At 38.1% G+C, this 16,931-nt stretch overlaps 1 protein-coding gene across 8 annotated transcripts in view; it reads left to right on the forward strand.

Moving 5' to 3' along the window:
• Positions 1-16,931, forward strand: part of LOC139946774 (synaptotagmin-like protein 4) — an 84,414-nt gene that overhangs the window by 52,647 nt on the left and 14,836 nt on the right. For 5 of the 8 annotated variants that reach the window (XM_071944460.1, XM_071944464.1, XM_071944463.1 and 2 more), the window contains 2 exons: positions 2,873-3,009; positions 10,550-14,937. In XM_071944460.1, coding sequence (XP_071800561.1) covers positions 2,873-3,009; positions 10,550-12,606 — 2,194 coding nt within the window. In that variant the 3' untranslated portion in view covers positions 12,607-14,937. Of the gene's footprint in view, positions 1-2,872; positions 3,010-10,549; positions 14,938-16,931 lie in introns of those variants that run through there. The other 3 variants (XM_071944465.1, XM_071944466.1, XM_071944467.1) reach the window with 1 other exon arrangement.

Consider the following 16,931-nt stretch of genomic DNA (forward strand, 5'->3'; position numbering starts at 1 on the left):
GGTTCAATGCTTACAAAATCTATCAATTCAAAATTTTGGGAAATTGCACCAGTTAAGTTCTAAAAATTACAGGAATTCATTAAATTCCACTCCAAAGGTAGTGCAGAAAGAAACAATATTGCACTGGGTATCAGGGTATCAGAGACCTTTGACCAAGATACTTAATATTTAAAACCAGTGTCATTCAACATAGAGCACTTAAAATCACATCAATAATGTTCTAGCACATTAATGTCTGAAATTCTAAAGTTCCTGACAAAAAAAACCAACAACACGCAATAGTAACAAACATAGATATCAATAAAATAATTTTATCTGTCTTAACTTAGCATTGCCCTCTCTTGGCTTGTCTGAGAAAATTGCTTTTAAGTCGCTGGACACTATTGGTAATAACTCCCAAAAAAGATTTGCTTAAAAACTTCCTTGGTAACAAGCATTGGAGAGCTGCTGATAGTTAAACACACAGTGAGAAATGGCTCCCTCTCAATGAGAAATAAGTAATTTCTCACTTAAATATTTGAATTGATTTCAAGACCTCAGCTATGGTCTCAAAATCAAGCATTTGAAAGCACACATTTTATGCTACAAGGATGTTTTTTCTTCAATTATTCTTTTGCAACTTCGACAACCAATGGCCCAGGTCGAAATTCCAGTTGAACCTAGTTAAACTGGGTATAACTGGAACTTGTTGAAACCAGTTGATAAACTAGTTAAACACAGTTAAAACCAGATGGTTTAATATGGAAAATGGACAGAGACCAACTGGTTTATAATTTCAACCTGGTTGAACACAGTTAAACCTAGTCCAAACCAGTTGGTTAATATGGAAAATGGACGAGTTTGGTCACTATCCAGTTGAACCAGTTGACCCCAGTTAACTAGGTTCAACTGGAATTTTGACCTTGGGGAGTTCAAGTTTTCACAGGGTTGTTATTTTGTGCATTTGTTGAGGATACACAAAGTGAGGAGACTGGTCTTTGACAATTACCAAAGGTGTCCATTGCCACGTGGAATAAAGTTCTTATTCCTCCATGCTACTACATGTATAAAAGAATACTAAGAGCAGGACCTCTGTTTTGAAAGTGCGCCCTCTGTTGTCGTAAATAAGCCAATGCCATCAAACCATTCATTTTTTGCTTTTCCTGTTCTGAGATTAAGCAAAGAGATTAATCGTCTAAACACTTGATAAATTCATCCAAACAAATAACTTTTCACATTTTGAAACTCCCATCCCTGTTTGTGATTTGCAACTAACACAGCCTGAGCCTGACACCCTTCTGCATGGATTGGTTTAAATCTGTATTTGAGTTTGTTACGTTGTTGTAGTTCTTCACGGCCAATTTCATCAGAATACGCTCAATTTATTATCGGCTCATTCAATTTCACAAGTTGAGCTTTCATGCAATGAATGAGATTAGTTCAATTGAACGGGTTCATTCAGTTTTGTCAAAGCCCCTTGCAAACTGTTGAAATTGGTTGAGAAATTGTAACATAGTTATTGATGTGTTAGTGCATAGATTTAGACAAATATTTGTATCTCTATTCCTATTTACTCATTCTCAATTTTTACTGACTGATTTTAGTTCAGTTTTTTTTGTCCTTCTTTTCATTTATTAATAATTAAGAATCCTTGGCCATGGTGGGCACAGAGTTTCTTTTTTAATGCCACTAGTTTCAGCCCATGAAATATTCAGATCAATTATGGATTGGAACAGCCAAAGCTTTAAAAATCTTTTCTTGTTGTGTACCATATCCCTTCAACTGAAAGTTCAGGGCCCAATTTCATAGATCTGTTTAAGCACAAAAAGTAGGTAAGCACAACAAAATAATGCTTACCAGAAGAAGAAAAAACGGTTACCAGCCAAATTACCAAATCACATGCACAATTATTACTGGTAACCTGCTCATTTCTTTCTTAGCGGAAAAATGTTGAGCAATATTTTCTGCTTAACCCCTTTTAAGTGCCAATTCTTTTCCTTGTGGTAAGCAGATCCATAAAATTGGGCCGCGTGCTAATTTCATGGAGCATGTATGCACAAAAACTGGCTAAGCACCAACAAATTTTGCTTAGCAAAAATAGGTTCCCAGTCAGAATATTAAACAGTTACCATCTGAAACTGGTACCCCACTCATTTGCTTATAGAATTTTCTGCTTAACAGCTTTATGAAATTTGGCCTAGATGACCAGTCAAAATGTTTTTCCAGTCGAATCACCTGGAGATAAAAAGCTACTTGGAAAATGGTTTGTGTATTCAAACACTAAGGCCACAACGGCCATATAAACAAGGATTGAAATAAGATAATTGGTTATTTATCAAATTCTCTCGCACTGAAGATACCATTCCCAAATTCTTTTTTTTTGCCAGCAATCACCACCCCCTTAGGGAAAAGAGGGCTGGCACTTCATTGATAAGCTTGGGCGATATAGATTTATCTTATTCATGATGTATTGTCGACAATATATCGCGATATTCGATATAATGGCGATTAATTAAATTTGACATCATCAGTCTTCAAACTCCCAGTGAAAGTTGTAGAAGAGACAGTCATAGCATAATAGAGGTGTTCTAATGACCTGTTCTTTTGGTTTTACTCCAAACCTATGGGGTGCAAGTAGGAAATACATAGCAATATTGTGATACTTGATCGATATGGTGATATATCGCGATATATCGTTATTTCGATCAAAACCAAATCGATCCGATATCGAAATCGTTTCCAAATTAATATCGCGATATTCGATAATATCGTGGTATCGCCCAAGCTTATTCATTGAAATGAATGGGCCCTTATTTTCAGAGCCATGAACATATGGGCCATCGTTTCTCCAACCAATGCTGTATCCAATCTCTTAAAACACTTTTCTCCTCAGTTCTCTCTCCGCAACAGACTCGTCCGAGGTGGATCCAGTCGTCGTTGAGCCCATCACAGGCTTCGCCTTCCAGCGAGTGTCCTTCCGGAGAGATCGTGGAAAATCTGATAATACTTCCAAGGATTCAGCTGACCAAGGTGAGTTGTCCACATTTTTTCTTCTCCTTTTCTTTGTTTTGGAGTGAACTCCCGAAGTAAGTGCTCTTCATATATTTGTTTCTGTTTAAAAAAAACTAATTACTTGGGTGTTTTTTTTTACACTTATTTTTTTGGTTAAGACTGATTCGACTATTAATTTTGGTTTTTACCCGTACACCGATGCGTGTTAGCACTGAATACTCAGTACTTTCCCGAGTCCTGTAAAAAAATATCCCAGGCATATTACTCGGGTGGGATTCGAACCCACGACCCTTGCAATTCTAGAGCAGTGTCTTACCAACTGGACTACCGCGGTTGCCCGGTAGCTAAAGGGAGTTCGAATCCTATGGTTCGACTGTTACTCCTTGTAAACATTTTTCTAAAAGTCTTCAATAGGATTTGAAACTTTGCGTGCTGGGAGTATAATCAGGCGAGGTTTGCGGTAGCACCATGGTGTAAATCTCTTCTCAGTTGTGTTGGTTCTGAAAAGAACTGGAGGTTGAAACGTCAACGTTTTGATCAATATGCTCTGATCGTCTTCAAAAGATTTCTTGAGAAAAAGTATCTTTCCCAAATGTTGTTCGCTGGTTTTGCCTGGCTATGACTGAGGCCACTTTTGAAAGAGTGACTGTTGTAGCAGCTAGAGATGGATCACCACCTTTAATAATAATAATAATAATAATAATAATAATAATAATAATAATAATAATAATAATAATAATAATAATAATAATAATAATAATAATACACGGTTTTTATATAGTGCTTTTTCACGGGGTGTCTCAAAGCGCTTCCGACATTATTACCCCTGGTCACTGGGCCTTAAATCATTCCTTAAACCATCTCAGCTCCCTGGGGAGTATACAGCCTGTGCGACAATTATATGCGCTACATGACTAAACCAATCACAAGAACCATCTCTGCCCTCACAGGTACCCATTTACCCCTGGGTGGAGAGAAGCAATTATAGTTAAGTGTCTTGCTCAGGGACACAAGTGTCACGACCGGGATTCGAACCCACACTCTGCTGAACAGAAGCATCAGAGCTTGAGTTCGGTGCTCTTATCCACTCGGCCACGACACCCCACATCACAGCTTGCCCTAAATTGTTTTTCAGTGACTGGCTAGAAGGACTAGTTGGCTTAAAAATCATCTTAAAACATATCTATTTCGGAAACAATAGCCTTCAAACTTTTGGTTGTCTTGTGTGTCATTGTGTATTAGCAGAGTTCTTGTTTTTTTTGCGCCAGGAGTGTCATCATTGACAGACATAGGGGCACTAGAAATGATCAACATTATTATTATTATTATTAAGTCCACTAAGCGTTTTCGCTAGTCCTTATATTCCGTAATTGAAGAGAATTGTACTTGGTCCTGTGGTGTTTTTTAAACTTGGCAACTAAGCCAGGAAAAGCCTTTGAAAGTTACTGGTCTTTGAGCCTTTTGATCTTAATATCTGTAATTTATTTGTTCTCCAGCAAATAGATAACATTTATTACGTCGTTTAAAACTAATGAATCAAAATTGGCTTGGATGGTTGGGTCAAAACAATGTTGAACAAAATTTCTTTTTTTTAAACATTGATATTCACAATTTTTTACTTAAGTTTGAATTCTTCAGACTGCTTGACCCTTGCATACAATCGCACTAGATTAATACCCAGAAATGACATTAAGAAACTGACATTTTTGAGTAAGGCTGGGGTTTTTTGGCCATAAAAAGGTTGCATGCGCCTCTTATATGTGTTGTCACTTTTTTTAAAGGCAGTGGACACTGTTGGTAATTAGGTACTCAAAATAATTATTAGCATAAAATCTTACTTGGTAACAAGTAATGGGGAGAGGTTGATATTATAAGTATAAAACATTGTGAGAAACAGCTCCCTCTGAAGTAATGTAGTTTTCGAGAAAGAAGTAATTTTCAATGAATTTGATTTTGTGTCAAGGTCTCGATATCAAGCATCTGAAAGCACACAATTTTGTAATTCTACCTCCATGGTGTGACAGATTTTTTATTTTTTTTTGAGATACACCAAGTGAGAAGACTGGTCTTAGACAATTACCAATAGTGTCCAGTGTCTTTAAAACATCCTAATCCTCACAGTAAAAGTCCTTGGTTTCAACATCGCCCAAAACAAAGATATTGACAACATAGGAAGACGGCAAATATATGGGCTAGATGGTTCAGTTGGTAGAGCACAGACATGTTGTTCCGGTTCGATTCCCCCCTATTAAACCCTTCTACTTTGCCAAACTCAAAACCTAACATTTAATTTAGCCAAAAAGTAAGGCCATGCAACTTTAATCTGTGGAGTGACCCAGAACATTATGGTGTTGAGTGTAAGGAGGAAGTGGTGGTTCCTGTGTTGGACCCCAAATGACTTTGTTGTGCAATTTGTATGAGCATGGTATGAGGCAGGTACAAGCAATGTATTGTACACATGTAGGCGTTTGGTACTGGTATACCTTGTGAATAGATAAAGTCTGGGTTATTGATCCCATTCACACCTACAGTACTGTACATCATGTACATCATGTACACTAGTCAGTTCAGCTGCAGTGTTATGCCTATGGTCTTCCACTTCAATGGAATTCATTGTCACTCTCAGACCACTGATCATTTTGGAGGCCATTAAATTTAATGTACTGTACTAGAAGGACATAATTGTACTATCCACATGTACAATGTAGGTTATGCAGTTTAGTTGTACATTCTGTGATGTTTAGTCTGTTCGAGCTGTACTACAAAATGCTTAGTGACAATGTGGAAGTACTTGTTGAATGCTGGAGCTGCTCATAAGAAGTTATTCATTGTTCATTGAGTGGGGTGTAGTAGTCCTTGTACATCTGCCATTGCTTGGGATCAGTGTTGGTTCATGGGTGAGTACTGGTGTTTAATTGTAACTGATTGCTACTCAGGAACTGATTTTAAATCTACATGGTTTAATAACAAATAGGATATGATTGTATTGATGCTGAATAGACCGATCCATCAAGCTCTGCCCCATTGCGCATTAACCAATCACAACGGAACGAAGGTCCGACACTAAGGTCCGACATGCGTGCGCATATCTTGGCGCGCGCGGCAGAGTTGTGCAGAAAGGCATTGGAGAGCCCCATGTGCTCTTTCCAAACTTTCATAAGGGTTGGACCTGAAAAACTCAAGTTTTTAGTGAACCTTCAGTCTGTTTTTGGTAAAGACTGAAACTTCATGAATAGTTTAGCTGGAGATCGATACTGACTTGCCAAGAGCAAAGTGTCTTGTGTGTGAACTGGTATTCAAACTTCCAGGACAAAGTTGGTCCCAATCATATTGAGTTTTATTTATTTGTAGGGCAGATTCTGTGTCTTCAATTGTTCTTGGAGATGGGCATAATCATTTGTGTACATGTTTCTCCATCTCTACTTTTAAAGACGCATTTGTTTGGATCTATAATTTTGTTACAAATTACTTATTATATAAACAGGCCTGTGAAGTCACGGCTTTAGGTCGGATATCCGCTTTTTTTTTATGATCAGGAAAATTTTGTGTTTTTTTTACCTTCTTTTTTTTCCCCCCATAATTTTTTTTTTTTTTTTTTTAAATTTTTGTGTGTGTTCCCAAATACAAGCTTGGCATGCCTCATATAAGCTTGGCAACAATATTGGACAAGTACAATAATGTTTGATAAGCCTAGTTACTGGATTAATGGGGTGTCCCAATCCGCTCACTTGACTTTACACGATCATTCTTACACCATGTAGTGTTTCAATCCTCCTTTTTTTAGGGGTCCACTCACAGGCCTGAACTGTGTAGAGGCTCCTGCATTATAAAATTGTTATTATTTTTATTACTGTTGTTATAACAAGGAAAATTACCAGAGCAGGTGCACATATCTAGGGGGTGCCGGGTCAAGGACCTGTGAACCCGTCTTGCTCTCAACAAGTATTTAATTTGTTCAATTTATATACTTTCTTCTTTAGTAATTTTTAAACTCGCACACAAAATAATTGCCTTATTCTCGCTAATGACCTCTTCCTTGGGTGCCCCACCGTCCTTTCTGTCTATCTATCAATATACATTTGTATCCACCCCCTCATTATATAGCATGCAATAGTGGGAGAGTGTTTTCTCCCCTCCCCTCCCCACCCCAACTGTTCCCACTCTCACTATTTTCCTCTTGTACAGAACATGGAGGTAGAAATAAAATACCCCCCCCCCCCTTTTAGGAAAAAGGGCCCTCTAGTTAAGAATTCATGAGATTTCCAGAACACAATGGAAACACAAAAGTTAAATATACTGAGCTGTCTGACTCTTGGGTAAACTTACTCAGCAAAGTTAATCTTTTCAAGTCTTTGAGCTTTCAGTTTGTTGAGATATTCACATTGAGTAAGAGGGGGGCTTATATTTTGTAAACCCATTTGCCAATCATGCCCAAGTATGTGCAATTATTACATACTGATACAGGTTTAGTGACAACAGGAACATCAGTTGGGCATCATTTGTAATTTGGGGTTTACAAGTAGCCAGCAATGGAGGTCAAGTGTTATGCTCAGGTTTTGTTCGTTGGTTTGTGAAATTATTTTTTTTATTTTATTGATTTCAATCGTAGCTAAATTTTATATTCCCAACAACATGACTTATTTTTTCAGTCATAACTATGTTAAAGCCATTATACACTTTCGATACAGAAAAAAAAAAAAAAGTCCACAGATTTACAAATAATTTACAGGGTTTACAGAAGGTGATGCTGAAAGACTTCTCTTGAAATATTGTTCCATGAAATGCTTTACTTTTTGAGAAAACATTAAAACAATATAAATTCTCGTTAGCGAAAATTATGGATTTATTTTAAACACATGTCATGACACGGCGAAACACGCGGAAACAAGAGTGGGTTTTTCCATTATTTTCTCCCGACTCCGATGACCGATTGAGCCTAAATTTTCACAGGTTTGTTATTTTATATATAAGTTGTGATACACAAAGTGTGGGACTTGGACAATACTGTTTACCGAAAGTGTATAATAGCTTTAAAGTATATTAGAAGAAACAGAATCGCGCACACGCACAGGAAACTCACTACTGTACACAGATACAAAACGCTCAATAAAATAACGGTTATCTCCCTGATTATGGAAACTTTTCCTTGTTAGGCCAAATAAAAATAAAACAAATTCAAAACAAAAGAGGAGGATGAGGGCCTTACTATTTACTATTTACTATTTTTTTTTCAAGATGGCCGCTAAGTATTTCAAATCAAACAGGCCACCAATTCTTCAGTTTGAATCAACCGCAAACTTATTTATACCTATTAGCTGCATGAGGACCTGTGTTAACACTAACACTAACAGGGTCGGATATCACTAAAAAGATTTGCTGGTAGGCATTCACTAATATTGTTTAATGAAACAGACGGTTACAAGTGTTCGAGAGCATCAAGTTAGATTTGGCAAAAGGTCCCAGGCCAGTGCTTTTGAAAAGATGGATAATAAATAAAAAAAATAAAAAAATTGTTTTACAAAATCAAAAAATAGTAAATAGTAAAAAAAAGGATGCGGCACCAAAAAAGGATGCGGGCGGGGACGATAAACTTTTTAAAAATATTATTTGGCCTTATGTTGAGTGTAATTCTGAATACAAAATGTCCCTGATTGCAAGATACAAATAATGGCAGCTCTGTGTATGCGAACTTTAAAGACACTGGACACTTGGTAATTACTCAAAATAATGATAGCATAAAACTTTACTTGGTAACAAGCATTGGAGAGCTGTTGGTAGTATAAAACTTTGTGAGAAACGGCTCCCTCTGAAGTAACATAGTTTTTGAGAAAGAAGTAATTTTCCACTAAGATATTTGATTTGGAGACCTTAGAATTAGATTTGGAGGTCCTGAAGTATCTGAAAGCATCGTCGTGTGACAAGGGTGTTTTTTCTTTCATTATTATCTCGCAACTTCGACGACTTATTGAGTTAAAATTTTCACAGGTTTGTTATTTTGTGAGATGACTGGTAGGCCTACTTGACAATTACCAAAGGTGTCCAGTACATTTAAAGGCAGTGAGTGCAGTTTAGTAAGTAACACTGTACTCCACCAGTATAAATACAATCAAAACTGTAAAGAGTACTGGAGAACTGTTGATATTATAAACATTGTTAGAGACAATTCCCTTTAAAGAAAGTTTGCTAAAAAAAAATGGAATTTTGCACTGAAAATAACTGAGAAAGGCTTCAAAAATTCAAGCATTTCTCACTCTAGCATCTGAAAGCACAAAATTCTATGCAACGACACACACAGAGCATGGAATCGTTCAAACTTAAAAAGGGTCAGAAGGATGCACAAAGCCGCATGCTCTGCTACACAGAGCCATTGTATCCCCTATGTGACAAAGTTCGGACAAAGGTCAGAGGGATGCCATGGGTGGAGTGGACCTTTCATTCATGCATTTGGCACTGCTCAGCTATTGTGGTTCATCTAATCATCCATGACCTAATGATGAGATATCTGTTATTTAAGGCCAGATTATGAATCTAGGGCCAAACGTTAGGTATCACACATATGTTCAGCTATATTAAATCAATTTAAATTGGCTTTCAAAGTTGGGAAAAAAGCAGAACAACGTTAATCAGCCAAGAGACAGAGCTACAAAAAGGGGAAGTTTTAGCAAATTTTAAAGATGTTGTATCTCGGAAACAATATCGAAGATGAAATTAATTTTGGATGTTTTCATTTTCCAGTTAGGCAGTTAGGAAAAAGTTTCATGTAAATCTGAGAGGTTCATGGAATGACCCTATGTTATTATTCTCTCCTTAAACATGGTGGAAAGGTTCTTGGTTCAAGATAAATAAGTACATTTCCTAAGATAAGTATTGCTTCTTTGTTGCCATAAAAGCACACACAAGTTCTTCTAGCTGCCAATATGGGCATCATGCTGTGTACAACACCTGTATTCAGAGGCAGATTTAAAAGGGAATTTGCCGAACAAAAGATCACCAAAGAATCAGAACTGTATTGAACAAGGACTTAAGGGGACATGGTTCCTTGCTCCATTATACCAAGAATAGATTCTCTTTAGTCACTGACTCAACCTTTGTTATTGGATTCATTCAGCTGTTACTTTCCTGTATATTTAACCTGGACAAGGCTTGTCCCCTAATTGCATCTGATGAAGTACAGTAGTTGTTGCTACAAAGCTTGGCCAGTTTTGTTGTGTAATTAGTTGGTCTTTCAGTGCTACTACATGTACATAATACCACCACCATCCTCGCTTCTATTTGATCATAGATGAACAGATGAACCATGGAGGTAGTATTACTCTAATCTTTGGATAAAGTTCATGTTGTTGCTAGTCAGTCTTTCCCTTGCTCTTCTGTCAGTGCTGTTACCAACTTCCTCATTTTGTAATTGATCATGTGAACCATTACTTAACAGTAACACACATAAACTGTAGGCTCTCATCTTTGATGGATTGGATTGGATCTATTGTACTGAGCGGTTCGTTTAAAGTGAGAGTGACGATCACACCATTCAAAGCCCGTTTTTCTGTTGTTCTGTCACCAGCGTACCAGTTGCACGAGGGCATGTCCAGTGAACGTAGCATCTCGGACAGCGGACTCGAAGACTCCCTGTGCAGTGGACAAACTGGTGGCAGCTCAACAAACGCTTCACCAACGGACTTGTTACCTCTGACCTCTGACCCCCCAGTCTTCCACCCCTATGGGCTCCAGGGTGTGAGCAGCGATATGGGGAGGTCCATTTTAAGGTCAGACTTAGACTTTCCCAGACCCACCGATTACATTAGCTATGGAACGGACATGACTGCTGATACCGTTTCGCAAACTAACTCCACACCACCGGTAGGCTTCAGGATTGTAACTGACACTTCAACGTCAGAGACTGTCACAAGTCATAGCCAGTCATCAAACATAAATGATGCTGATTACTTTGATTATAGAGACAATAACCGAGACTTGGATAACTATGTTGATGATGAAGGCCCACTTTCCCAAAGTGAGCAAAGTAGTTGCTTCTTGGTCGATGATCGCCTAAGGGGCCGAACTCAAAACGAGGCAAGACAAACCCCTCCGACAGTAGACACTCGAAAACTCTTGAAAATATCTCCAAACACTGCTTTCAGCTTACTGGACCACAACATCAACTGTTCTGAAAGCTCATTTGGTACAATCTCAGAGTCTGACGCAAATGGTTTCTTCGAGCCAATTCGGGAATCAAATTCCATTGATATAACCCACTCTTTGAATAGCATGTACCTCAACTCCGAACGGAACCTACTAAAACCCCAAGAGGGACTCGATTTAGACGACAGTTACTTTGAGGATATTGACAGTGACCTTTGTGAAAGACTTCATTCCAACACAGAACTTGTTTCATCAAACTCTGAAGAAACAGCTGAGCCAGCTTCGGCCGCTGAAAATTGCCGGTCAAATAGAAACCCGTCCGAGAATAAAACAAACCACTTTGTCAGAGGGCAAGGCTCCCTGGACGATTCGACATCTGATTCAGTCTGTACGCCGTCAGACGAAAGTGACTCTCTCTGTGAGCTTGAGCTAGACTGGGATCTCCGCTCCTCCTCTCCGGACTTCCAGGAAGTACAGCTAAAAACAAAACTCAAGAAGAATCAACTCTTGATGAATGAACTGATGAAGGAGGCTAAAAGGGGAACCCCGGATTTCTTTCACCGGAGTTCATCCATGAGCTCAGAGGATGATGTCTTCTCGATCCCTAAACAACCACTATGTCCAACTGGATCTTCACTCTCCAAAGAGTGTAAATCGACAGAGAAACACCTGTCTTCGCTGGAAAATTCTCGGGAAAACGGTCGTGTGAGACATCTTAGGAAACGCGAAGGGGATTCTTGTATACAAAGCAAAGGAGATAGTGACTTGTCAAGTTCAGTATCGTCTTGGGTTGATTCAGACCCTAGTTCTGATGATAACCCCTCAGTTATCCCAACATCTACTCCGAAATCGTCAACTCATGAAGCACCAAGACTCTCTGGTCAAAGGACCGACCAAAAAGTGGTAATCCCTCGACCGAACTGGGCAGAAATGAAAGCCCAGCAATGGAAAACCACAGGCCCTATTAACAGGTCCTTCCGATCAAAACGACCCGGTGGTAGATCAGAAGTTGGCAGCCAACTCAAAATCGTCAGCGAGGGCCCGGTCCTGATCACAGAGAAAAACAAGGGCACATACATTGTCAATCCGGTATGTGACGGCGTCCTGGACTCCGATAGTGATTCAAGCTCAGACGACTTAGATCAAACTAGCCACACTAGGCCACCACACACAAAGAAACCCTCAAGCCGGCCAAGTCATTTGCAATTCTCATACTGCAGCAGCTCAGACAGTGAGTTATCAACTATTATGGAAGTGTCTGAGGAGGACCAGTCTGCTTTGTCGCTTGAGAACAGTCCGATTAAAACAGCGGTGTTTAATATCACATTGACTCATGGTGTGCCGTCGATAGTTGTGAGCGATCAGCATCCGTCTGTGGATAACACTGAGGAAGATGCAGATGACGAAGCTGATGAGTTACCTCAATTCCTTACCCCATATTATGAGCCGCAGTTTGGTTGGCCTGTTGCCGAACCCTAACTTACAAACTACAAACTGGAAATCACAAACTGAATACTACCAACTAAATAGTAATACAAATACTACTCGTACAAGTTGGCCTAATATATTGTCAAACTCTAAATTTGGATACTACAAGCTGGAATTCACAAACTGAATAATTACAAACTGTAAACTACAATCTGGCCTTTTATATTGTCAAACCTTAAATTTGAAAACTACAAACTGGAAATCACAAACTGAATATAATTACAAACTGGAAACTACAAACTAAAAGATTCAAATACTACTTGTATATGAGCCGGGATTTGGTACATATAGGTCTATTATATTGCCGAACCCTAACTTTGGAAAACTACAAACTGCATTATATACTACTCATATTTGGAGCCGGGATTTGGTTAACCTACAATGCCGAATCCTAAAGCCTGCTTTATAGTTATATACTTCTTGCGAATGTGAAGCGAATTTCAGTACTCGCTCCCCTTCCAATTGTAACGCTGAAAATTCTGGTGTTTGTAAGGATTTTCATAGACACTGGGAAGGGGTGGGTTTAGGCATTTTGGGTTACCACTCTTATAGCACACACAATAACTATAATAACATCATGATGGAGTACTTGTAACGCTTAGTTGGATGCCTTGAACGCAGTACTGAGGGTTTTAGAGATCTACAGAGGCATATGACGCTTAGCCATTTTAAGGGCAAGGTTGCTTTTCATTGATTAAAGGCACTGGACATGTTTGGTAATTGTCAAAGACCAGTTTTCTCACTTGATGTATCCCAACATGTGCATAAAATAACAAGCCTGTGAAAATTTGTACTCAATCATGTCAATTGTTCATCGAAGTTGTGAGAGAATAATGAAAGAAAAAACGCCCCTGTTGCACAAATTTGTGTGCTTTCAGATGCCTACTAAAACATAAGCAGATTCAGGCTTGAAGTCTTTTAATATTCGAGTGTGAGAAATTACTTCTTTCTCAAAAACTGTGTTACTTTAGAGGGAGCCGTTTCTCTCAATGGTTTATACTATCAGCAGGTTTATACTATCTCTCTTTCTCGTTACCAAGTAAGTTTTTATGCTAACAATTATTTGGAGTAATTACCAATAATGTCCAATGCCTTTAAGGGCACGCCTTTTGGAAATTTCCAGGCTAACCAAAGCAGGGCAAGGGAACTGAAGATAATTGTTTCAAAGTCTTCCTTGATACTTACTGTGGAGTATTCATTCTGTTGACTCAGTCCAATGAGAATAGACTGAGATCTCAAAAGAACAGTTGCTGTTATTACGTGCTTGGTGGTGGTAACCTTGCAATGTGAATACCTTTTGTATGTTATTGTGAATTTCGATAAATTTTTATTGACAAATTCTAACGATCAGGTACATATACATTACATGCTGCCGTTTTTTCATGCAGTGATGCTGAACTTAAAACAGCCTTTTTAATGAATTTGTACCTCTATAATCTTTACTACTATTTTTTTTTTTTTTAAATATGTCTTTTTATATATCATGTTGTTTATCGGTGATACACTTACTCAGGAATGCTTAATATTTGAATGTTCCTATTTGGCTGAAGGCAAAGAAGTACATAGTAGGTTCTTTATTGTGTTGTTGTAGGTGTTTTTCTGAAAGCTGTCACAGTCTGCAGACCCCATTGTAAACAAATTTACTCCCAATCTTTGATCTTTTTGTATTTTGAAAAGAAAAAAAGTCACCAGTGGTGTAACCAAACATTTTCAAGTGAAAAAATTGTAGGGGGAGGGGAGGGGGGGGGGCGATAAAGTTGCAAACCATTCATTTTTGCACTGTGGGTTGTGCACTAATATGACTGCCATGTTCATATATGTGTGTTGTCTGAGAATTTTCATCAGCGTTGACATTGTTTGGAGCCACTGTAGCAAACCATTCATTTTTGCACTGTGGGTTGTGCACTAATATGACTGCCATGTTCATATATGTGTGTTGTCTGAGAATTTTCATCAGCGTTGACATTGTTGGGAGCCACTGTAGCAAGGGGTAAGTTGTGCATCATTAACACAAGACGTCTTCCACAAGTTGACTTTCATGTTAGCAGTTGCGATGAAGTTTTGTAAAATCGACTGAAGTCAATGTTTCTATAACTTTGATTTGCGCTAAAAATGGCAGGCAAAGCGTTAAAAAAAGGGTGGTAAATGTAAATCTGTGGACATTGTCATGATTGTGTTTTGTGTTACAAAAAGTACCTTAAAGACAGTGGACACTATTGGTAATTACTCAAAATAATTATCATCATAAAACCTTTATTGATTACGAGTAATGGGGAGAGGTTGATGGTATAAAACAATGTGTGAAACAGCTCCCTCTGAAGTGACGTACTGTAGTTTTCGAGAAAGAAGTAATTTTTCACGAATTTGATTTCAAGACCTCAAGTTTAGAATTTGAGGTCTCGAAATCAAGCATCAGAAAGCACACAACTTCGTGTGACAAGGGTGTTTTTTCTTTCATTATTATCTCGCAAACTCAACGACCGATTGAGCTCAAATTTTCACAAGTTTGTTATTTTATGCATATGTTGAGATACACCGAGTGAGAAGTCTTTGGCAATTACCAATAGTGTCCAGTGGCTTTAAGCAGTTCTATGAAATCTGGCCCTGGTCTGACCTACATTTTTGTAAATTACCCTGCCTTTAAAGCCACTGGACACTATTGGTAATTGTCAAAGACCAGTCTTCTCACTTGGTGTATCTCAACAATATGCATAAAATAACAAACCTGTGAAAATTTGAGCTCAATCGGTCATCGAAGTTGCGAGATAAAAATGAAAGAAAAAACACCCTTGTCACAGGAAGTTGTGTGCTTTCAGATGCTTGATTTTGAGACCTCAAATTCTAATCTGAGCTCTCGAAATCAAATTCGTGGAAAAATACTTCTTTCTCGAAAACTACGTTACTTTAGAGGGAGCCGTTTTTACACAATCAACAGCTCCCCATTACTTGTTACCAAGTAAGGTTTTATGCTAATAATTATTTTTAGTAATTTATTACCAATGGTGTCCACTGCCTTTAAAAATCAACATATCTTTGGGAAGCAGAAATTTGGGACTCATGACTGTTTACTTTAAAGGTGTGGTTACTGTATTTTTGTCTATTCATTATGCAAATATAACATGGTTCTAGGGGTTTTTATGCAGTCCCCTGCTCTATGCATACAATTAAAACAACACATTTTATATCCAGCCCAGAGTTTACAGCTTCACACAAAGACTGAAAATCATAAAATGGCTGATTAAGTACAAGTTTTTATAAGTATTTTTGTGTCTAACATAAAGTGTTTATTTAATACTAACAGGGTTATTACATGTATCGTTTGTTACTTCATTTGTTTATAATTAATTCTGATTACGATCATTAAAAACATTTGTAAACATGAATTGGTTGACAGTCTTTTTTTAAGTCTTGACTCTGGTGTAATTGTCAGCATGACCAAGGTTCCACAGAAAGTATTTATTTCTCTTGAGGATGACTAGAGCAAGCTAGTCAAACCGTCAAGAACTCACTCTCCGCGGAAGTGAAGTTAATAACGATCCACTGAAAGCTAAAGAAATTATCCTGGACAATAACCAACAAGGCGGATATTATTTTTAAACTGTCAAACTTGCAAACCTATGGTATCAAGTCAACAGTCTTAAAGTTTCACTGAATTAGACAGCGCCATCATATATTTATCATCAAAACTTTAGAGTCTATTCTATGAGAGAATCTCCTAAAAGTCAATGGCCCCCTAGCCATCTAGAAGACGATCAGAGCATACTGATCGAAACGTTGAGTTGAACCCAACGGTTCTTTTCAGAACCACCCCAACTCATTAGAGATAGTCATTACATGTACATGGTGTTACCGCAAACCTTTCCATTATCATATTTCCACCATGCAAACTTTCAAATCCTACCCTAGCCAGTTTCAATGAATTGGATTTTTCAATAATCAGAGTATAGATTCTAACGATTACTCATGCGTAAAGACAGAGGGAGAAAAAACATTGTTTATGATCAAGCCCTTGTACATGTACTTTCCCTCTTTAAGCTCTTTTAGTATCCCTGTAGTTTGTTATGTTTTTATGCAATGCGATGCGATGCATCTGGGTATCCTACACAAATGCAGGACTTGGTTGCAGCTCTTCAATCTTCCCTGTTCAGTAGGTGGTCTTTCCTCGAGTGGTGCCACGCGTAGCATCCTGGTATAGAGCCTATTATGGGATTTATCTTGCTGTACAATTGGCATTCATGTTCCAGCGCTTTAGAGCAGCACTGCCTCGACTGAGAGTTGACTCTTGAGGTTGTCACTAAACTTGGGAATCCTGTATT

This window comes from Asterias amurensis, chromosome 14 (assembly GCF_032118995.1).
Source record: "Asterias amurensis chromosome 14, ASM3211899v1".
NCBI lineage: Eukaryota > Metazoa > Echinodermata > Asteroidea > Forcipulatida > Asteriidae > Asterias > Asterias amurensis.